The sequence below is a fragment of the Triturus cristatus genome, chromosome 10 (genome assembly GCF_964204655.1).
Source record: "Triturus cristatus chromosome 10, aTriCri1.1, whole genome shotgun sequence".
Lineage (NCBI taxonomy): Eukaryota > Metazoa > Chordata > Amphibia > Caudata > Salamandridae > Triturus > Triturus cristatus.
Window position 1 is genome coordinate 139,585,416 of NC_140593.1, and position 24,254 is coordinate 139,609,669.

At 42.9% G+C, this 24,254-nt stretch overlaps 1 protein-coding gene across 2 annotated transcripts in view; it reads right to left on the reverse strand.

The window, feature by feature from the left end:
* PIK3R4 (phosphoinositide-3-kinase regulatory subunit 4) overlaps nt 1-24,254 on the reverse strand; it is a 188,811-nt gene that overhangs the window by 72,323 nt on the left and 92,234 nt on the right. For both annotated transcript variants that reach the window (XM_085630648.1, XM_085630647.1), the window contains 5 exons: nt 23,831-24,034; nt 20,702-20,903; nt 18,970-19,166; nt 13,332-13,542; nt 10,836-11,001 (listed from right to left, as the gene is read on the reverse strand). In XM_085630648.1, the coding sequence (XP_085486774.1) occupies nt 10,836-11,001; nt 13,332-13,542; nt 18,970-19,166; nt 20,702-20,903; nt 23,831-24,034 (980 nt within the window). The remainder of the gene's footprint in view (nt 1-10,835; nt 11,002-13,331; nt 13,543-18,969; nt 19,167-20,701; nt 20,904-23,830; nt 24,035-24,254) is intronic.

Consider the following 24,254-nt stretch of genomic DNA (forward strand, 5'->3'; position numbering starts at 1 on the left):
GATTTTTGCTTTCAATATTGTTATGGGCATGTTTCAACTTACTGGAATGGTTGACAGCTAAGTGGACATCATTCTAGAGTCATATTCAGTCTCCAAAAACTGTTTGATTTTTTTTTTCCCCATGTTCAACAGGCAGTAGGTTCCGAGTTGTTACAGGTAAACTGCAACAGCTCTACAAACAGGTTTTGTGTGTAGTCGATCTATGAGGAGTTGGCATTCAGGTAGAGACAGGTGGATCGGTCTTCCCTTGGGTGAATTTTTTACAATCAATCAGAGTGTTTTTCCAACACTAAAATGCCTGTTTCACTGGTTTTGCACTGGGATGACTCACACTAAAATCTTGCGTGGTTAAGGTCATACTGTAGCTTGGGTATTTTAGGGAAACATGCGAGATGACACTTGAGATGAGCTATTGACAAGAACAGGAGCACCCATGGCTTGAGCAGATGTTATTCCAAGCAATAAAAATCATAGAAACCCTGTCTCTAGAGGGGCACAACCCTCTACTTAGGAATATATCAAGTTGGTCCCCTGTTGTTCGCCTGTTAGGCAGAAAGTGTTGTGAAGCATGATGAAATCATGCATATGTACAACGTTAAGCATCCTTCTTTTAGACAGTCCAAGATTATACAGGTAAAGGAAACATGAGAAAGCAGTATAAAAACAGTGTGAGTTTGGCCCTTTCAGAGGAACTCTGCAGTAAGCTTTCTGAACAGGTAACCCAGGTAAGAAAGCTTTCTAGTTACCCAAGTCCCAATCTACTGTAGCTATGTGATGAAATGCTGGAGTGTGAGTACGGGGAAGAATGCAAAAGGCACCCCTTGAGCTAACCTCTTTACCAATAAAGGAATGGTTTCCTTTTCACAGTAAATAAAGCAGTACCCTGCACCTTTTTTTCAGATCGAAAATCACTCGCAAATTTGATAATCTTCTACATGGACATGTAGGAAGCTGGCTCTGTATATACTATACCAAAGTAAGGTATAGTATGAACAGAGTCCAGTAGATCCCCAAAGGCTTACAGAGGTAAGAGTAGATAATACCAGTAGCAGCCGGTGAAAGTAAGTGTGGTGGGGTGGTGGGGACGGGGGTGATTTTGACAGACACGGGAAAATTACTTACTTATATATTTTTTCCTCACGGTCGTCTGTTGAATCCCCCCCCCCCACCCCCCCCCCAACCTGGGCCCCACCGCTCTTACATGCACGGGCCGCACCTGGAAAATACCTTACTCTCTAATTGTGGTAGTGTTATTGAGCATTAAGGCTTTATCAGAGGGTAGTGTTAAGCATTTATTGTAAAAGAAATGGCAAGAAATGATGTCACACATTTAAAGACTGAACTCAGACCAATTGTTTATAGCAAAAATACTTCTTTAGTTATATTTTATTTTTAGAACCAATCAGGGCATGTTATAGGTAAGTAAAGTTGTACTTTTCAACACAGGTTGATAAGGAATTGCAAGCTGAATGAATTTGGCTGTGTTACAGGTAGGTACTATGTTTAGAAACAGTTGTAATTACTTTTGGAGGATTACTTTGGGATTACTTTTTAGATTACTTTTTCTACTCAGCGTGATATGCCTAGATATCACACTGGGACATTTCCTATACAAAGGTAGGTAAAACACTTTTGCATTAAGATACAGTTACTTATGTTTCCAAACAAACACAACTCAACACTTAGAAGTTTTTCCAGAGGAAAACGGTCAATGCAATCCTATGGAGGAAAATGTGGTTATCGGTTTGCAGGAAAGTAAACAGCCTTGAGGGTTGAGTTAGAACAAGGGTTCCCCCAGGGCACATCAGCGGCAGTAGGGCGGCAGGTTGCAGAGTACTGAGGCCCAATGTTAGCCTATGGGGCTAGGGGCTGTCCATTGATGGCTGCTCTCGGGCAAGCCACTAGGTTGAGGGAGCAAAGCTCCTAGGGTTAAGCTCAGGGCAAAGGGGGATCCAAGTTAGCACACTAAGTGCATCCACAGCAGCACAGGGGTAGACGGGTGCAGGGTGCTGGGTTGGCATTGGGTGGCCTGTTGTTTTCAATGGGAGTTCTCAGGTCAGAACAAAGACTGCAGGCTGGGGCAAGGAAGCTTCCTGGAAGCGACCACCAGTTGTATAGATAAGTTGGGATGCAGGGGGATGCCTGGACACCATCAGTTGGGCGACCCAAGGCATTGTGACGTCGGGTGCAGGGATTTCTTTAGGAGTCGGGTTTCCTTACCAGCTCCTGTTGCGGTCGAGGGGACCCTCTCTGCAGGCGTCGTCAGGAGGCGTGAGATAAGTCAGGGATCACCAGATCACTGGAGGGATCTCCTCGTGGTGTTGGGCCACTCAAACTCGGGCTGAGGGTGCAGAGTGGTGCAGACACACGGATTCGGCCAGAGCCAGAGTCTGGTTCTTGAGCAAGTCCGGTGCTCACGGGAGACAAACTCTTTGTAGGGAAAGCAGGGGCTGTTGGCTGCAGAACACGTCGGGATTCTGCTGGAGCAGGTCGAGGCCGGGACAGGCCGGTAGGGCTCCGGCCAAGGTAGTTGGTGTATTCCTCTTCTTCCTTCAGCATGGCTCTTCAGTCCTTCTCCTTCTTCTTCTTCTTGCTTGTCTGCGGAGGCAAGGTTCAGGGTTGCCCCTAAATACTAAATTTAGGAGCGTTTCAGGTAGGTACAGATTGGGAACAATGGGTTCCTTCCTTGGGGTGGGTGGAGGCATAAGCCTCTCTCTGGTTGGCTGGGTTCCTCCATCTTTAAGATAAGGGGTGGAGTTGGTAAAGGTGGGCACACCTCTCCTCCTATCTTGGTTGTGCCGCCGATTCTCCCTCCCAAAGTGGGGGTTAGAACCGGTAGGGGCCATTTGCTGACAGCAGCAAATGGCTGGGTCAACTCACAAAGGTGGCAAGCCTTTGAAGCTTTCTCTTCGTGGACGCTGCCCACCCTGGTGAGGAGGCTTGACACCTCTGCCCAGGATGTGCTTTGTTTCAGGACCCCAAGAGCGGGAGGCTCTCGACCCAGGGGTCCAGAAACATGTCTGGGGGTGGCAGCTGGGGAGCAGACCCTCAGCCAGGACACTAGAGTTAGGTCATTTTTCAGGGAGCATCTCTAAGATGCCCTCGGAGTGCATTTGGCATTAAATCCCACACTGGCATCAGTGTGGGTTTAATGGGCTGAGGAGTTTGATACCAAACTTCCCAGAATTCAGTAAAGCCATTATGGTGCTGTGGAGTTCGTAATGACGAACTCCCAGACCATATACTCTTTATGGCTTTACTGCACTTACAATGTCCAAGACTGGACTTAGACACTGTAGGTGTACAAGGCTCATTCACCTGTACTCTCACCAGTGGTAGAGTTCACCCAGCCAGAGGGGTGTCTTACCTATACCGCAGGCAGTGGGTTGTAGGCATGGCACACAGGTATATGTCACATGTCGACTCTTCACTTTTCTCTGCACCAAAACACGCAGTCAGCAAGGGCACTTGGTGTGTGTTAAGGTACAGAACTTTTAAGGGTGGCACAATATGTGCTGCAGTCTTTAGAGGCCTTCCCTGGTCACAGTGCCCTTGGTATCCATGGTACCTTTTACAAGGGACTTACATGTGGCCAGAGAGGTGCCAAGGTACAGTTTTAGGGAAAGAACACAGGCACTGGGTACCTGAATAGTAGGATCCCAGGGTACACTTAGTCAAAGAGCATCAAACATCAGGCAAAACGTTGGGGCCAACCATGCAAAAAAGGGAACTTTCCTACAGGACACAGACAGGAGCAGATGTAGTGCTCATGTGGGCACGTCTGAAACATTCTAATTTGCATAGGTCTAGAGACGTTTGAAGAGCCTGAATTGGTTTCCTTCATCCAAGCTTTAACCACGTGTTGCAACTTGAGGAAATGAACCACCTCAAAGGAGATCAATCCTCTGTGTCACAGTGAAGGCCTGCAAAGGCCATACCAGCCACAGTGAGTAGGCCAAGAAGTCTGACAAACTCTTGAAATAAGAAAATGTGTTCCATCTAGTAACACTACTTATCTTGTAAAACATTTTTAAAGGAAAACAGACTAGATCTATTCTGAGGACACCCTCACCCAACCTGAGATAAAAGAATCAGACAGGGCTTCATCCACTCACTCAACTCCTAAAGTCTCTGTACATTTACTGTGAATTAAGTTATAGAGGATTAAAAACCTGTTGATGAAGAGCATTTAGAATGATTGTGACCTTATTAAAGCTCAAATTACCTTGACAGATACAAACATTTTAATTCTTAAAGAAACACATTGTTTGTTTTATTTGAAGCTTAAAAACAATTTGCTAAAATATGCAAAAGCGCTTTAGACAAAGACATGGAAACAAAGACAAGGGAGAATCTTGACTTCAGGGTAGCCAACAGAAACCCATGGACAAAACAGAATGTTACCAGACAGTTCTAGATTTGATTTTTTTAAACTAATTATCTTTGCAGAACTAAATCATTGTTTCTTTATGGGATATAAGAAGGAATGTTCTAATCCTCTTAACTTTATTTTGCCCAAGTTTACCTCAGAACCTGGAATTTGAGGATGTATTCTACAAAAAAAGGCTTAAGGTTGTTTGTAATGTAAAGTAATGTTGGTTCTGTCGGGTACAGAATTGCTTTAGCACTTATTAAATAATAAACAGTGGAGAGAAAATCAATTACTCCAGCACTTAATCAATGGAAACGAGAGAAAACATGAAAAACACACCAACCATGAATAAATCATAAGAATGTATTAGACAATGAATCACTTTTTAAATTTTCAGTATAGAAATAACATAGTAGGACTGTCACAGGCAATAAACAAGGATATTTTGTAAAACGGCACAAGAGTGAATAAGTGACAGAAGTGCAAAAAAGTGCTGAATGTGAATACAATATTTAAAGTGCTGTTGTACTGGATTAACATTGGTTATTCATAAGTAATCCATCCTCAAGTACATAAATCTCCAGTCCTATAGGACTTCTTTTTTTTTTTTTTTTTTTTTGCAGAGTTTTATATAGCGCGAACTTGACCCAAATCCAATCAGGTATCAGAGCGCTTTACAAAGCACCAGTTACGTTACATGAGGACACACGTTCATTCTTTGTTAGGCACGGGGAGATTATGTGATTTGCCCAGAATCACAGGATGTTTAGCTTCATTACCGAGACTCGAACCCAGTTCCCCCAGGTCCGAGGTCGAGTGCCCTAGTCGTTAGGCCAACTCCTCTTAGTTTGCCTTTCACATGGAGTGGAGATAGAAAAGTTTAACGCCTCGTCCATAAAAAGTATCTTTTAGTTCAAAACAGGACCTCACATATGTGAAACGGGAGGGTGTCGGAGATGATTTGCAGTAAAATTAGTGAGCTGCTGTGTTGTTGCAATATTTTTAAAAATGTCACTATCCCTGATGTAAACACATTTGGAATTTGGACAAGTGTGCCTGTGCACTGTCAATGACCTGGTCAAAGAGGGCATGAAAGAGCTGAAATTGGATCATAAATTCAAAGCTGTTCTGACCGGGGACCCCCAAAATGCTTTTGGCCCAGGGCCCCCCAAAATCATTAAGATGTCTCTGAGGAAACAGGCACACTTTAGCTTTGGAAGCTTGCTTCACTCTATCACCCTGCTTTTCGTGCCCGTTTCTTATACTGACCGCATCCACTTGCAGTCAATCCTTTCTCTAAACCACTCCCTACATGCCATTGCATGGAATCCACTACATCTTACAACCCCACTTTTCCCTGCCACGTTGTGAGTGTACTCTAGTCAATTAACTCTAGAAACCTGTGCAGCACTGTCTGCCAGCGAGAGGTACATTGGTAATATAAGCATTTCACCACCTGTAGTCCCATCTGCTCCTAGTTCTTTGGCACAAGCCTAGAACACTGTTATGCTGTATCAATGTAGCTATTCCGATTCAAACATAACCTAAACATCTTCAGAAAGCACCAATCATAAGGAGCTATCAATTCAAGATGACCTCAACGTTTTGAATTCTTTAGTCCTTAGCATTATGGAATAACACCACATCGTGCACACGTGGTGTCCATTTCAAAATGGGAGGAGTACAATGATTGAACCTGGTAGGTAAAAGTAATTAAGGTATTAAATACTGATTTTTAGGTAGCAGCATAGAACAAAAAGTGTAAAGCTGGTGGTTGACTCAGATATTCAGTTAATGTGACCTCTAGCAATAAAGCTGCTGCCTCAAATTTTGTTCTTACTAAATTAATTCCAGTTACAAAATTCCTGTGTTATTCATTAAAATCATAAATTATTTAGTAATAACACAAAAGCAGAGAAACAATCTGCTCCCCACCGGTTGCTCTTCGCACATGGGACTCCACAGAGGCATTGTTAGTGAGGTGCAGGTTAGGTGGAACAGAAAGCTGTGACTTAAGCTTTATGTTTTCCACTACCGTGACCTCAAGAAAGTGTTCTGATGGCCTGTAATCTGGTTGTTAAAATCGTTTTCATGACTGCGAGCTTGGCACAGTACTATGTAACAGTGCCTAGTCCACAGGCCTGCCACACCTGCTAATCCACTGATCTTCTAGTTTGATATTGCCAGACCCGCTATGAGTAGGCCTTCTGCCAACATTTCCTTGACTTCAACAGTTATTCTTAAAAATGCTCTTGTCAATCCAAATGTCTGTGGTACATCTGTTTGGAAAAGTAGCTCTAGCCGGTCTAAAATTACAGTTTCGGATGTGAAAACTTTCTTCCCCAGCTTTCATTATCTGAGGGAGTAGTGGTTGTTAGAAAATATCTTCACTTTTGTTTTATTGTATTGAAACACCACCTATGTATAAGAGCTTGCTGTACAGAGAACAACAAACAATAAGCATTTAAAAGTGGTGTATAGGGAACTGGGCTTATGTTGCTGTCCCCCCCCCACACACACACACTTGTTGCCCCATTTTTAGCTACTAGATGCTGATTATTTTACTCTGACATGGCACTGAGGCCTGATAAACAGATCTCAGTGCCAGTGCTCGTTCCCTAAAACAAGGTAACATCTAATTGTGCTACAAATGGCTAAGGACTTTAGCACCCTAGTAAATTGTACTGCGAAAACCTAGGGCATCAGTACTAAAGAGGGTCCCTAAGGGCTAAAGCATATCTTATGTCACCCGGAGAGACCCACATTCAAATTCCACACAGACTGCCAGTGCAGGATGTGTGTCATGGCGCAAACCATGGGTGAATACATGACATGACACACGTGTGTGTCATGCCAAAGACACTGCATTTAATATTTGAGCCCTACGGCAGGGTACATTACATTTTATGTGAGGACATATCTGCGTGAGTAGATATGTTCCTGTGATGTCTATTTCTATTACTAGATATTGCAAGTGATCAGGGAAGCCATTTGAAAAGCATGTGCTGAACACTGGTGAAAACCAGTTCCCCAGTTACATGATGGCTTCACCGAAAGTAGGGATGTTTGGTATCAAACATTTCGTATTCATGAACCCACACGGATGCCAGAGTTGTATTTATTAGTACATGTACACACAGGGCACCTTAGAGGTGCCCCCTGAAAACCTACCAGCCTCTGGTGTGTTGACTGACTGGTTCTTGCCAAGCTGCCACCAGACCCAAGTTTCTGACCCCCAAGGGCGTGGGCCTTTGCCCTCAGGAGGTCAGAAACAAAGCCTGCTCTGGAAGAGGGTGTTCACACACCTCACACAGGATAACCTGCTGATTAGCATTCCAAGGAAGGGGAGCTTCAAAGGAGCCACGCCTTTGAGACATGAGTCTGTCTTCCCTTACAAGAGAGGAAGTTGACCCCCTTTATCCAGAACCCTTTGGCACCTGGACATGAAAGAAAATTAGCTAGTCAGGGAGGCGTGCCCACACCCAGGCTAGTACCACCCCTAAGGTGGGCTACCTGAAGTGGACACAACATTTCAGAGTTGGTCATTTTGATGATGGCAAACTTAATGATTCTGGGACAGGGTCATGCCCTCTTCTCACAGGAAGTGGTCCTATAGGAGGCGCAGTGCCCCCGGGGTAAGTAGCCCATTGTCTACTACCCCTTACACCCCTTAAAGCCCCTACATTGAGTAATTAGGGGACCCCCTGATACCAGATCTTCAGATTCCAATGGATCAAGAGAAGGAGAGGACAAAGAAGAGTCCTGTCATGAGAACCGAGGAGCAACGACTCACTTAGCACCAACCCTGCCAGCCTGACTACTGCTCCCAACAATCGTGGAAGAAGCAGACTCTACCTGCCGCTGTGCAGTCTCCAAGAAACCCAGAGGCCTGCCAGTGCTTCACCAATGGCCTGAAGAAACTCCCTTGCAGTAGAGGAGCTACTCCCCCGCAGGTGCAGGCACCAAAGATGCAAGATGCGATCTGAGTTGGCGCTCTTTGGCCAGCCCAACATAGTAGTTCCCCAGGAAGAGGACCCTGTGCTCCTGAAGGTCAGATCTGTCTCTCCACCAAGTGTGAGGACACCAGGACCAATCAGAGCCGCACAGGACCAATACCCGGGTAACAGACCCCTTGCAGCAGCCAAGGCTTGTTGTGCCTAGCTCGGAACTACCACCGAGGAAGATCGACCTGCACCTCGAGGGACTTCACGGACAGTGAGTCCCACATCGAGAGTGGCCCAGCTGTCCGGTTTGCCCCTCTTCTGCAAAACAGAGACACAAGTCTGTGACTGACGCCACCCGACGCCTCAAAGTACCTCTGAACCTGCACTCCCAAGCCTGAGTCGAAGAGAGGTGGCATGCCAATGGGGCCGCCAAGCCACAAGAGCCAAGTCCATGCTTCGATTTGCCCAGACCGGACTTCCAGTCGCCGCCTGCAGCCTCTTCAACCACGAGAAACTCCAACACCGGATCCGACACCAAAAGACACCACTGCAGCCGAGCCCCACAGCCCGGAGAGAAGTGGGCCAAATATGTGCCTGTGTGCCAGAGGATTTCAAGGGATGAGCCCCCTGTGGGTTTTCCCGGACTTCGTTCCCCAGTCCCAGCTTTCAGCCTCTGTGTAACCAGACCGTTCTCCCAGTAAAGTGAATGGGACACCTGACGCCGTGACACACTTCTGCATCCAGACGCCCCAGAGCCTCCCAAGGTGAACTGTTGGTGTGGCTTTGGATCTTGTCCCATACTAACCTTAGATCCAGAAGAACGGTTCCGTAAGTCGCAGACAAGTGTGCAAATGCAAAACATGTTTTTCCTCCATACGATAACATTGCTGATTAGGAAAATGCAGTGTCCATTTTTGAAAAATGTAAAAAATTCAAAAAGTATTTATCCGATTCTGTTGATATTGGTATCTATTTATATTTATATAAAGGAACGAATTATTTTTATAAATTGGTGTCGGATTTCTTTATTGAGTGTGGTCTCACTGCCATTGTGTGACTAATAAATGCTTAGCACTACCCTCTATTATGCCTATGTGCTTGCCCACATCACCACCACAAAAGAAAGCATTTGGGGTGTCATTTTTGCCTCTGTAATTCCTCTAGGGTTTGCCTGGACTCTCTACACGGTGTACCTCTTTTAGGTCCAACATATAAAGAACCAGCTTTCTACGTGGTGAATATCAATGTAGACAATAAAGGTGCACAGAAAGGGTGGTTTAGCTTTGTTGTAAAATTCTAATAGCGGTCACGTTAAGCCTTGTGCAGAGAGCGGGATTTCACCAAAGCCCAAAAAGTGTGCAAGGAGGAAGAAGAGTGCATAGATTGAGGTAGAGCATCAAACAATTTATAGGTAATAAAGACAAAGGATTTAAATTAGGAAGAGACACATTGAGGAGGGTTGATAACAGCTAAAAAGTGGAAGCAGAGCCAGGGGGCAGAAGGTGTGTAGTGCTGAACAAGAGAAGAGAGGTAAGAAAGACCCAAACCGCGGATAACCCATAGGTCATCGAAGAATCAGCCAGGCAGCAAACAGTTTCACTTGTGTTTCAAAGTCCTGCTCTGACACTGCTAGAAGGAGGACAACTGAAAAATGCCTCATGGGTCTGATCCCTGTATACCTAAGTAAGGCCTATTTGTCTTAGAAATAAAAATACAGAGGAAGTCCCCTTTCTCCCAGAGGGTGGAAGGTTAATTATTTTCAATCAGATTTTGCATGTGTTTAAATGATGTTGTATTAAGATAAATTGAAAAATAAAATAAAAACCTGTTCCCAATGTACACCTTGTGGTCTAGGAATTATTCAAAAGTGCATAAGTCTTGTGAGGATCCGACCACAATTAGATGCAAGGTACAACAAAAAATGGGACAGCCTAGAGAAGCCCTTGGCTGCATCCTACTGAAAGGCAGAAAAACATGAATAGAGCTCGGGTAATGCTAGGGCAGTAGGCAGGTAAATCCATCTCTATAGACTGCCTGTAGAACGCTCTTAAAAAGTGGCAGTATCGTCTGGTGAGCCATTTTTCTGGGATAGCCAGTGGTTCAAGCATTCCCAAATAATTGTAAATAGAGAACACAGGAATTATTTTTGTACATTTATTTGCATTGCTGCAAAGTACGGCTTTCATTCAAATCATTGCACTGACTTAGCAAGACAAAAACACATAAATTAATTATGCTATTGCGCATCAAGTTCACTATCTCCATAGACCCAACATCATCAAGAACTCTCTTTCTATAAAACATTATTGAAAACTAGCAAAAAGCTATTATTTTGGCATATTACATGAAAGCAATGTTCCAACTTTATGTGAGCTTGAGTCATATAACTAAATGCCAACAAAGGCAAGTTACTTGGACAAGTTAGCTGAGGAACTAGAAACCTGACATTAGACCGAAAGCCATGCGCGGCTGGAAATGGAGCCTTGTTGTTCACACTCTATTTCAAAGTAAACGATTACCTGGTTGTCGTTGTCTTGCCTTCCATTTTCTGGCCATTCCAGATTTTCACAGTTCCATCATTAGAACAAGTGGCAAAAATTGAGTGTTCATCGGAGACTCTAATGCGATTTACTGGTCCCTTGTGCTCATGAAGATGCGCCACCAGTAAACCTTTAGGTCTCCATCCTAAACGAAAATGTGAAAAAACATATTCATTCATCTATGTAATAATGAAAAATGATTAAAACATAGACAATCATTAAGAAAGGGGGAGTACAATGATTGGGGGCAAGTAAAACAAGTGTTTGCTACTTTATTTGTCAAATTTCTCTATTGTCTTAAAGCAGCTGAATAAATGGAAGTAAATGTCAGTAGCTTGTGAACCATAGCCGTTTTTGGAGATTCTGGTGCTGCTATGCATGTTTAAAAATGTCTCAACCAGATGCAATTGCTTTAAAGTAAACATTAAAACAGTGATCATATGCCCCTCCACATGCCAGTCATCTACCTAAGAGCACTAACTAACACAACAAAAGTCTTGCATGCCTAGTCAGTCATGAATGGTGGTAGCACAGCTCCTGTCATTGAAGTATGAGGTCTAAGAGAACAGGAATATCAACGAGTTGCAAGGCTTTTCTGCTGCCCAGCCACCTCAACTGATTGAGAACATATCTCATAACAGAACATACTGGATGGAGAAGACAGCACCCGGTAAGTGTCAAGCAAGAAGATGAAGGAGGGCTTCTGGCTGGGGTGTATTGATTATTTTGTAGTTCACAGCCGGTGCCTAAAAACATGGTGGACTACATGATCTAGGCAGCAGAGATCGCCAAAATGTGCCTGTGGGGATGAATGTTTGGTGAGAACACTCACTAAAGAAAGACAGGCACCAGACCACTTTCATTTTAACAAACACACACGCACATTTGCATAGCCCACCACAAATGAGGGTTACTGCAGGAAATCTTCTCTTTCTTCAGGACCATACTGGAGTTTTTGCCTTTGGCTGGAACCTATATTTGTGCTGTATGTAGAACTCTGTGCACTTTACCCCTGCTAACCTATGAAAAAATGCCCGAGCTCCCCCTTTCAACATGATGAAATTGGCATATCCCTGACTTGCAAATTTAACTTACTTGCAAGTCCCTGGTATATGGTACAAAGTGTACTCAGGCTTGTAAGTTAAATCTCACCAGTGGACTGCAGCACCCATTGTGCCACCCACCACAGGGTACATACAAACATGACTGCAGGCCTGCCAGTTGTAGCCTGGCTGATGCAGTTTTAAACTGCACATTTGACCTGCCAAAATAACCTTTTAAATATTTAGAAGTCACCCAAACATAGACTTTAATGCCCAAAAGGCAAGGTGCACAGTAATCAAAAGTAGTTAATTTAAGAAGTGAATGTTAAACATGTCCTTAAAGTGAAAAAGCTCCCCAAAAAGCAAAGCTACAAAAGCTATTTTCACCGGAGGAAGGCTGGCTGTTCTATAGAAAAACACAGGGTTCCATTATTACATTTAATAATGCTAATTGTGATAAGGAAACAGCTAAAAAAAATATTAAACAACTGTTTTAATAGGTATTCACATTCATTTCAATGGTGACGTCGGATTCTTAATAAATATTAAGGAAAGAATACTTTTAGAAAGTTACCTTTTCCCTTCCTCCAACCTTTGGAGACCCATTTGCATTTGTTCTCCCATTTCTGCCTGCCAGTAATTAGTATTAGAATAGGTGTCAAACCTGCTCCCAAAGCAGAGAACAAAAGCCTGGATATCGGGTGGTGTTGTTGTTAACCTGATCTTCGTCAAGCAAGAAAGGGGACAGTTAGAGTATGAATTAGAAGTTAAATAGACAGATTCAGGGATTTAGGTGTAGAACAGAAGTTTAATAGCTAAAGGCTCATATCAGAAATTTTGCAGTGACTATAATTTCTCCCAAATCAAGCAGACAGACAAACGGTTCTTCACTTCCTCCCAGTGGAGCAACTAATGAAATGTAAGTCTCCCCCTTATAAAAATCTTCAGTGGCATTTTTAATTTTGTCTACTTAATACTGCCTCCTCAAGGATTAAGTATTTAGTAGTGTCGTTCTGATCCTTCATCAAATGGGGAAGGAGACGAAACATGGAGGAAGCCATTTAAAGTTCAAATGTCCACTATTGTTGAACAACATGCCTAGATGAAAAGCCAAATAGATTCATCACATCAAGACATATTGCTCTTCCCGATTGGGGTTAAAGCCAATCAGAATATTCTGTTAGATTTCCAAGGCAACACTATCTAATCCAATCAAAGTGGAATACATCGGGACATGGCTGTTCAATTTCTACTCAATGAGGGACAGCATGAGCATCCCATGTCGTGGACAAACCATATCTGAAAATTCAAGAATACATCATGTCATATAAAAACCTTTAATAAATAAATTTGTAACTGTACAGATAACTTGTGTAGTGTTGGAGGGGCGTACCATTTACTGTGAGAACAAAGCAACCGTGTGTGTCATTACCTGGTGGTGGGGGCTTGCTCTCCCACTCTGCATTATCCATCATTAGTTTGGCTTTTCTCTCTGCATTACATTGCTCCCTCTTCTGTTGAATCAGCTGCTGAAGTTCAGTTTTGCAGGTGGTGATACGAATTTGGCAGGTTGATGGCAAGGTGGCACTAGTAAAAATTGGTAACGTGGGTCGACGAGGTAAGGCAGTTGCACCTTCAGTGGCCTACAAAACCAGTTGCAGAAAATTAAGAGCATGCACTCACTGGCCATTTGAAATAACAGCTCATCATGCATTCATGTTTTAAGTAAAGCACTTTTCATAAAACATTTTAATATGCAGCTTGTATAAATCATTGATTAATGGCTATTAATTCATTCACCTTGGTTGAAAGGCTGTAATCCGAACCGTGCACCAACAGGTAAAACTCAAGTCTTGCCAACTTAAATCTATTTTCTTGCTTTGATTTGGAATGTGAACAATTATCATCTTCAGGAAGCAAGTCAGTTGCTTGGTCAAATAATCTGGCAATATCTGACTGTCACTTGTCAGATCCATTTAAAAAGTGAACAGGGGCACATTTTCCTAGGCTACCTTTTCAGTGTTTCTTAATGAGGATTTGTAGAGTGGTATAATATTCCATGTGCCATGGCTTTCAGATCTCAGGAATATAAAGCCTGGAACTACTAATAAAAATGACAAGGGACTGTAAAGAAGAAGTCATTCAACCACTGCAAAGTAAATGGAGACCATCAAATCCTTTCACAATTGCCATTTACTCAATAATATTTCCCAAATAATAGCGACACACTTTCTCCAAATCGGTCATGAATTTTGTTTGGCCGTGACAGTGGCAAATCAGTATGGGCCAGGGGCTTTCTATTTATCACAATTTCAACAGCCTGTAATTTAATAGGAAAAAGTGAGTGTAATCGTTATGTTTGTGGGGAAAAAATGAACTCCATATAGAAATATATTCAAATATTTTTTGTTATGATATTTTCTGATAATGAGATAAGTTTGAAACTTTCCTCAACTTTAGTGTTATGTGACTTTTTTGTTTTTTGTTTTTTAAATCTTAAATTGGCAATTACCTGTCTTAGTAAATGATTAGCATAGTTTGTGCATATTCACCAACTGCCTAGCTCGTGATAGTTGATTTTCCATCACTTTCTCCCTTTCAGCTTTTGCTTAAATTGTAAGGGCAAAAAATGGAAACAGAAAAAGAAAACAACATAACTGCTCACAAGCTATGAGTCGCTTGCTTTCACTAAGTGAAGGAAGCATTTGTGCAAATTGAGAATTTTTTTTCTTTATTCACGTATTTGTTGAGCACATGCCTACTGCACTTCTTTAAATGACATGAATATCAAGCAAAGCAGCCAAAAAGGTGGAGCATATTTATAATGGATGCTTTTTGGAACAACTGGACATCTCATTGGTCATTTTCATTCATGCGAATTGTAGTCCAATTCCAGAGACTGATGGTATATGTGGTTTTCCGGTGTTGTTTTTCTGTTGGTTGCTATAAGTATACATTAAATAAAGCAAAGCATAACCCTTGACTCCGTGTTTTCAATAGAGCTGCAACTATTACATTTGTCACTAAAACTGCTCCTTGCCACCATTTTCACAGACAAGGACATTCTCCTCTTTCCCAACCTAGATAGAGAGCACCTATTTTGTGAAAAGCAAGTAGTGAGGAGGAGGGACTAGGCACATGCTCTATCCTACGTGCCAGGGATAATGGGATATGGAACCCTTCATCTGGGCTGATGTCAGGTAGGATGTGAGATGGGGAGTGCATGGCAAGGGGTGTTTGATCTCTCCATTAAACCACCAGCACTCTGTGCATCAGCCAGTGAATCAATGTTGAGGGCAGTCTCTTTGCAACATATATTTTTGCTGTTCTACTACACTATCAAATGGTGGGTATTATTAAGTGAGGCTACATAAAAAATGTCAGTAAAAATAAAATGCATTGTTCATCACACTAAAAGGTCTGCCAAGTAACATGCATCAGGCGTGACTCTACTGCATTTCAGTGTGGTGTTCCGCATCACCGCACTGAAATGCATTGTCACGCATTTTAATGCTGTCTCTCCGCTGTACCAGCGCTGAAGTATTGGCCACGCCAGGCTGCTAGCATGCGCGCCTGTGACCTGCGCCGGCTCTGCTGCTCCCCGCGGATTTGCCGGCACGGGCGCTGCCACCAGCACAGGCAGGCTCAGCCAGTAACCGCTAATCTTGTGCACACACTGCTGCTACAAATGTATCTAATCTTAGGCTGCTGCACTGCCTGACAGCCTGTAGCAGAGGGAGCTGCTCGCCGCTGGCTTTCGGCTGTGGTGCTTAACTAGTTAATCCTCTCACGGCGCGGATCTACCGTGAGTGAATCAATGGTGTGATTTGAGCCAGGCGGGCACGGCTCATAGAGGTGAGCGCTGGCAGGTTTTTCACGTTATTATTTCAACTTCACATAAGCCCAGATCAAAACTTGTTGTGATTAATCAAGCCCACTGTCGGGCCTTCCTCCCACAGGCTTTCCTTGTGCGTTCTTCAAATGAGAAAAAGAACAACGTGATGATCCCTATTATTATGCGAACGGCAGGCCCCACACATAGATCTGGTGGTACCTCGCCTTCCTTTTTAAATGCTGGCAAGGCACCCCAGACAGTTATTACTATGCACTAGTAGTGCAAAAATTCCAGACGGAAACGGGCAGTTTGGTTCTTTTTACCGAGCTGCTCTAGGCTGTCCCTTCCTCTAAACTTATCATTGCAATAAGCTAGCAGACTTTTTTTATAAAAAAATTCAAATCATCTATCAGGCCTTCCCTCCCTCTCATACCACGAGTTTTACAACCAGACCAGTGGAACACATGGAAAAATCCTCCCCTTGCTTAGAACAATTCCCCCTTCTGGATTTTTCCCTATTAATGCCCATTATGGCGCATATAAAATCTGGCTCCCCCATTGACCCTGCCCATCCCCAAGCGCTTACCCTAGTATCTGACACTATCGCCCCGACAATGCTGAACCTGCTCAACCTTTCCATCTCTACTGGGTCAGTTCCATCGGCATGGAAAGAAGCCATGGTAAAAGCTTTACTGAAAAAACCTATCCTGGATCCTGACATTCTGGCCAACTATCGCCCCATTTCCTTACTACCGTGGATCAGTAAGATACTGGAAAGGCATGTGAATAACATCCTGGTATCCTTTCTGGAAGAGAATGAAATACTCCATCCTTCCCAGACTGGGTTTCGCCCGCAAATGGGCACTGAGACGGCTCTCTTAGCAGTAACTGAGGAATCAAAAAGGATCCTTGATCTAGGGGTAAACGCAGCCATTATCCTACTTGATCTCAGTGCTGCATTTGATACGGTTAATCATTCCACACTTTTCACCAGACTCAGGGACGTGGGTGTGTCCGGTATGGCAGCTCAATGGATGAGATCCTTCCTTGCTGGCCGCTCTTTTAGGGTTTTTGAGGGAGAACATGTTTCCAATCGGTATCCCCTCCATTGTGGGGTGCCTCAGGGATCTGCATTGAGTCCCACCCTATTCAACATATATATGAAACCCCTGGCAGAAATTGTCCATCCTTACGGCATAAAAATTATTACATACGCTGATGAAACCCAGCTTGTGGTGTCTCTTAACCATCTGGAAGGATCCTCTATCTCCCTTGCCTGCTGCCTACAAGAGGTTGCCAAGTGGATGGACCAATCATGCCTCAAACTGAAAAGGGACAAAACGGAGCTCATGCTGTTGGGTAACTCCCCGGTCTTTAATGCGACATCTCTATGGCCTGTTTGTTTGGGTCCTGCTCCCATTCCCAAAGTTCAAATTAAGAGCCTTGGCATCTGGATTGATCAATCTTTTTCATTCAGTTACCAGGCCTCTAAACTGTCGGCCATCTGTTTTGGACTTCTGAGAATGCTTTATAAAATTCTTCCCTTTCTGCCTTTCCACGCTAGAAGAATTATGGTTCAAGCATTGGTACTCTCTCGCTTGGACTACGGTAATGCTCTTTACCTGGGAGCACCCCAGTATACCATTAATAGACTGCAGGTTATACAGAACTGCGCGGCTCGCCGACTTCTCCAGATCCCGCGGTGGTAGTCTGCAAAACAAGCATTAGAAAGCCTGCACTGGTTACCGATTAAGCAAAGGATTCAGTTCAAGGCTATGTGTCTTTCTCACAAGGCCATTTGGAGGACGGGCCTGGTCATTCTTCAATCACTTATCACCCCCTACCATCCTAAAAGAAATCTTCGGTCCTCCGACTCTTTTCTTGCATCCAAACCCAGAATAAGAAGGACCAGAAGTGGCGGCCGCTCCTTCTCTTACAATGGTGCTATTGGATGGAATGCCCTTCCTCTTCAACAATGCAAAGAACCCAATCTTTTATCCTTTCGTAGACTTTTGAAAACCTGGTTGTTCCAAGTCTCCTCTGCATCTCTCCCTGCCTCTGTCCGCAGCGCTGGGAGGCCTACGGGTAGCCATTGCGCTCTATAAATCTAATTTCAATTCAATTCAACTTATGTGGCGTTGGCAGGATGTTTTTACCCCTGCGTCGCAATTACCGAAGTGCTGACTGCGCCCCACCCCCAAACATAATTTCGGTCCCAACCCAGTAGCCAGTAGCCCAAACCAACAGAGTGTTTTGGGCTACTGGCAAGAAATTCTCAAGTTCTCAACGAGTGTTAAACAATTGCTGAAGAATAACTAACACTGTAAAGGCAATCTATGACACCAACGCAGCACCGGGTTACATTTCACACGTTTTACTCTATATTGCATTCCCGACGACTATTTCCTTTTTACGAACTGTTATGTGTCTGTAGATTTTAACAACACTCAGACATGACGTGCTTATGGAGAATTTCCGAGAGATGTTGGAAGAGAAACAATGAAAGTGTATAAAGAGTGAGAACCTGCAGAGGACACTATCAGTGGAAAACCGTGATGGATTCAAGCACTCTGAAGACTATGTTGTATATTTAGCTATAGTAATAGAAAACTCACAGGCACGCAAATAATAATAGTCACTGCTTTGATTTACTCACGAGGAAGTGCCACTCGAAGTGTCGCACAATGAAAACATATACATATCACACATAAGCAATTATATCAATTGGCAGCTAGGTAAAGTTGTATTTAAGAATCGCGTCTGGCACCTTACAAAATGTTAGAATGAGAACAGAACGCTGGTATTTTTCTCGGGGGTGGGAGACAGAGATGCAGCAGGGTTAGGGTTGTAAGGGTAGTTTCAATAACAAGCGGACCCATGCTATAACATGTGCTTTTTAGGCTAGTGTGCAGTCATGAACAGATCATCTTCTGATCAGCAGCAGTGCCTGGTTAGTGCCCTTACATTTCTGGTGCCGTGCAGCAGTTCTAAGATGTTCTTAGAGTTTCTCGTTTCTCAAATGGGTAGAATCTCTGATATTTATATGTGCCTCTCATCTTCATTGCTTGATTTTTGCCCGCAAGATAGTGTCACTCGTAGGCGTTGAAATGTCACTCATAATCACACTGGAATTATGCAAATGTCACACATAGCAATCTGAAACCTTGGCAGCTACGCACTAAATATTCTTCCAGTTGACAGCACCTGACCAGGTATCTGTGTTACTGTGAGGTACCTGAGGAGAGGATGAGAGTGGAGCACAAAGCGTAGCAGAGGACTCTGAACGGTGAGGTTTTCCAGCCGAAGTCACTTCTTGGTCCCCAGGAGGAATGGTTCGAGGAGCAGACTGGGCACCGGAGGCAGGTTCTAAGGACCCAAACATGCTTTTCCATTCTTCGTTCACATTGGGATCTGGCTTCACAGGCTTTCGGACTGTTAAATACATGAGAAATATGGAAACCATGAGAACTAGTTTGCATGTCAACTTGCTTTTTACTACAATATAATACTATTGCTCTAAAGTGTTTCATTTTGAAATCATTGAAAGTCTCGGATACCGATCAAAATGGCCACAGAGTTGCACTATTGTGCCAAGCAATGTCCAAAGCCTACTGGAATTAATGCAAGGCAAGTCTGGCTGCTGCAAAAAAGAAGGACTACAGTGATATCAACAGAAGTCATTGCATAGCAAGCAAGATTTGCAACAACAAAAGAAGCAGAGCCTCAAAGTGCAAGCGAATGAAGTTAAGCCAGAGGTATGGAAAGCAAATTCAAAGTTTCTATGCCCCAAAAAGTATTCTAGGTGTAAGCTTTGAGAGCTTTTTGAAAAATTAATCATTTCGAACATGTTCCTCCATGTGCCACCTGTAACGTGCTGACACAGTTAGGTTTGTTGTATGCTCATAGACAAAAGGAATGACGGAGAGTCCCCAAAATACTCTACTGCTGGAAATCCACGTCAGCTCAACTTATTAATAGGTTTGTGGCCCATCAAATGCAATATAAGGAAGAGTCAAAGGTTGTGACTTTCCAAGAGCAATTCCCCATTTAATAAATGCTCTTAGGCTGCAGTGATAGAAACAATTTGTTGAAGGTTTAAAGTGAAAATCTACAATTCATATAACATTCAAGCTTCCTGGGAGCTTAGGTGGTGTTGCAAGTTGATGTCCCCCAGTATCTGTGTAGGAGTGAGGCGAACTTTTATACTTAACCTGAAAAAGAAACGTTCTGCCCCATAATGTGTAACTTATTAGTTAACATATGGAGAATTCAGAGGTCATACATTTTCTTTCTACCTAAAGCTGTAGAGATGTGTGATACATCTTCTTCAAATCTTTCTCAAGTATAGAGCAAAAATTCAACGCTAAAAGGATACTGTAGTACCATACTGATGCAATAAGAAACTAAGTTGACAAGCTTTATATGACCTTCTACAGCTCTGAAAAAAGAAAGGCATTTTTGAAAAAGGTCATATTTTATATGGATTGCAGTATGTCTAAAATACTGCTATCAATTAATAATTGAGTTCTCCTGTACTGTTCAATGGCTCATTCAACTGGACTCAGCACTCCTGAGAAGTACTAGACTTGTCAAAATGCGGGCTCTGGAGGCCAACATATGACACCAAGTGGCCTTTCATTTCTGAGGCACAGAAGCTCCAATTCCAAGATTGGGTAGATCAATGCCTCCTGACTATTGGAAATAGATGGGATTTAGGGGCTCAACTGTAAGCAATGTTTTCATCAAATTCATGCAGTTAATAGGACCAGTGCATTCTATAAGCCAGAGGCCTGACAAAGAAACCCTTTCTGGAGTGAGGCATAACCATCAAAGCAAAGAAACCCTAATAAACAAGAGATTTTGGGCTTATAATGATTTTAATTAATATTATGTGATACATTTCTGCTAACATGAGAATAAGAGGATTTAAAAATAAAAACACCCTCAAAACAAAGAACTCCACTGACCACGCTTCTCATCGATTTCTAGTTTGGTTTTAACTAGATCGACTTGTCTCCCACTGAGTCCCAGAAACGACAGATCAATCACTCCTTTTTGAACGCTGTCTTGAAGGTGACTCTGGTCAATGATGTTGGCTTTCGCCTTGTTTGACTTCAGCATGAAATCTTTCAATGCTAAAAGTTGATCTTCCTCTCCCTCTGTCATTCCCTGCAAAAAAGCACAGGACAGGAGATGAAAATAACGAACTAAAGCAAAAGGCTGTGCACATCTCCAGTGTGAAATATCCATAATACACCTTAAGCAGTCATAGGTAGTTTCAAGGAATTCATGATGCTCGCTTAGTTACAATTAACATGACAGAAAATGCAGAGTCAAAAACATGGTTTAATTTGCTGTGTGAGAAAAGTGCTTATTTTGGGCAAACAGGAGTTCACTGCTCTTATGAATCCAAAACAAAGACCAATTTTTAGAACGTACCAAGAAACCTATTTCTACAGGTATGCACCTACATTTGGAGTGCATTTCTGGCTACCATGGAATTGAGCGGATTCATCAATTCCTCATAGAGAATGTGCAACAGTTGCAGATTCCTTGAAATAATTGTAGAACATTTTTTTAAAAAAATCTCATGGCACTCACTTTACCACTTACATATGTACAAATGTAGCTTTTGTATATTTACATACCTATAAATGTAATACAAGAGTGCAAAAATGTTCCCCATGAAGAAACACCCTCCCATCCCAACCCTACAATGAATAATTTTGAGAATGTTACCTCCCCATTTTCAGCACATTACAGAAGTAAATATCCAATGGTATGCAAGGTAGGCTCATGCCAAAGGTTTGCCAATACCCAAGCTCTCTGATGGTTGTGGTTGTTACCCATAATTGCAAGGCAATGCCAAGTTCCTACCCAGTCAGCAGATTTACATACACTAACATCACACCATACTGATGTAATAAGTAAATCATAATGCTTGTGCAAAAAAACACAGGTTTTGCCAATACAAAGCATATTTTTTTACTGGTTACAGAAGCAACCTTCACAAGTAGATTTGAAAATGGCTTTGTGAAAAAAGTGCTTTTTTCCAGGAATCGTAGATAAAGTGTATAAAGAAGTGACGAGAAGTCAGATTTACCCAGACATGCGAAAGGAACACTACAGACAACTAGGTTTTGACTGTCCTCCGCACTATGCTGATCAGAAAAGGCTCTCTCCTCATACAAAAGAGGAGCCTTAAGCTGGGAAAGTTGAGATGAGTAGTGCCGTCTTCCTGCACCACAAGTGACAACCCAGCCACTACACCACATCACATCCTGGTAATAGATGCTTGGGTAACAGGCCTTAAGGCATTAGCAATAGAACAGGCTCTCTTAACATGTGCAGTTTCATAGGCATAAGCTTTTATATGAAGAGCGCACCAAAATTAAGCAAATCGATAGGCAAGGTCAGTAAATAACAAAAAGAGACGGCAATAATTTGATTACCACATGGCATTTACTGATGAAGAGTGTAAAAAGTGGCTGTACTAAAAATAACAGAAGTTACACTCACCAAACTAGACAACCAAGTTTCCATCCGAAACTTTTTGCCAATCATATTGGTCTAGTGGCTATGCTACCAACTTTAAAACCAGGGTTCTAATCCCATTTGGCACTTAACTTAAAATTAGAAATGCCACTGTACTTAAAAATGTGAACACGCTCAATCTCATTCAATCGTAGACCACTAAATATAATGAAATTCCACAGGACAAATGTGTAAAATTCACACTTCATGCACACAATCCTCTATCATATCTCCACAACCCCATTAATGTACAGCGCCCTGTTTCACCACAGCTAGGTTAGAATTATACAAATAGCAACACACACATACAAGCATTTCATCAATGTCAAAACGATAAAAAGCTAAACTGGCCTGTCTGTAATTTGAATCTGTGCCCTCTATTTCACACACCGATATCACCAGGGAATTCTTACAACTCACTGAGCCATTGTATCACCTCACACATGAGCTTGTCAACTCAAGCTAAACCCTACGGGTAGCAGCCAAACATCAAGAAACACATCAGGGCTTTCTGCCAGTCTTGTGTAAGGCAAAGCATTTCCTAGCAATTCAGGGCACATTTTCGGGCACAAACGGAGTTATTATGCAGGTGTTCCTTTCTCATCAAGACACATCTAAGAAAGTGATAGAAATGTGCAGAGAAAGTTATAGCGTGTGTTGCTACAAAGTGATTTCACAAGCAATCCAATGGAAAAGATTGAATTTTGGCATTTCTCTCCCCCGTCCTCTGGGGGCATGGCAATACAACAGACACTGTTTTGCTCTACAACTAAAGGCACATTCACCAAGGCAAACAGTACTCATGTTCTACTGCTCTCCCCCACCACCCAATCACACTTCTCACCAGCACACACAAATGTACCCAAAGACACACCCCACTAGGAGGGCAATGACTGAACCACTGCTCCCATTCACCAGCCTTTCTGTACACCCTGCTCATGAGCACTTAGCAGAGAATTGAGAGACCCCACTGCCAGAAAACAACTTACCACCTAAAGAAGCAGGCATCAGAGAGACAGATTTATTACAGGAATCAAGAAGGTAGCACACAACCAGAAGGTGAGAGAGGGGGACTCAGGCAAAAGGATGGTGACCGGAGACAGTGTATAGGGAGGGGAGGGTTGCTGGTTGTATTAGATGTGATGCTGTTTTACAAAATCAATAAAATATGTTATAACAAATAAATAAAAAAGGTAGCACACACAACACAGCCATCACAGGTGCTAGAAACAGACAGCCACAAAATGCTTTGTGAGTGGACAAAATACAAATAGGTATTGCCTGAAAACAAAACATTCTGAGGTATCAGCCGCTAGTGGATACTGAAATGTTCATCACTAAGGCCCCTGCATTACTGGTTCTACATGACGCACCATTTCATCTTTACCCATCTTTTACTACCCCTGGATGCACTGTACCTTGCCTCTACTGAACAGCGATCTATTACTTACCAGGTAGGTTTACACTATACAAGTCCACATAGATACAATGAAGGACTTTAGATTCCCACACAAATTCATGATGCACATGATGATCACTCACCATACATTTCTCCAACCAACCTGTGACAATAGCTTCTTCAAGAGTTGCGCGATAGCTGGATCCTCGGGAGGTGGGCAGTCGGGGAGTATACCATTCCGTTTCTGCTGCCTCAGATGAAGATGGCTGAACAGGCTGGCGATATTCTTGGCTCGTAAAGCATAATCATAGATGGAACGGCTGACTGGTGGTTTCAGCACACTCAGCAGGACAATCTCCTTGTCGATCTGGCATTCAGATAAGGAACATTTTTGAAAAAAAGGCTTTACAACAGTAATAGAGAAAACCAACAACTCAGATGGCAACGATAGAAGGGCTACAATTCAAGCCTCATCAATATTTAAACCTTAAAATACATTTTGTATGTCCTGGGCGCTGGTCAAAACCAGCTCCCCAGTTACATAATGGCTTCATTGAAACATATGGTGTTTGGTATCAAACACCTCA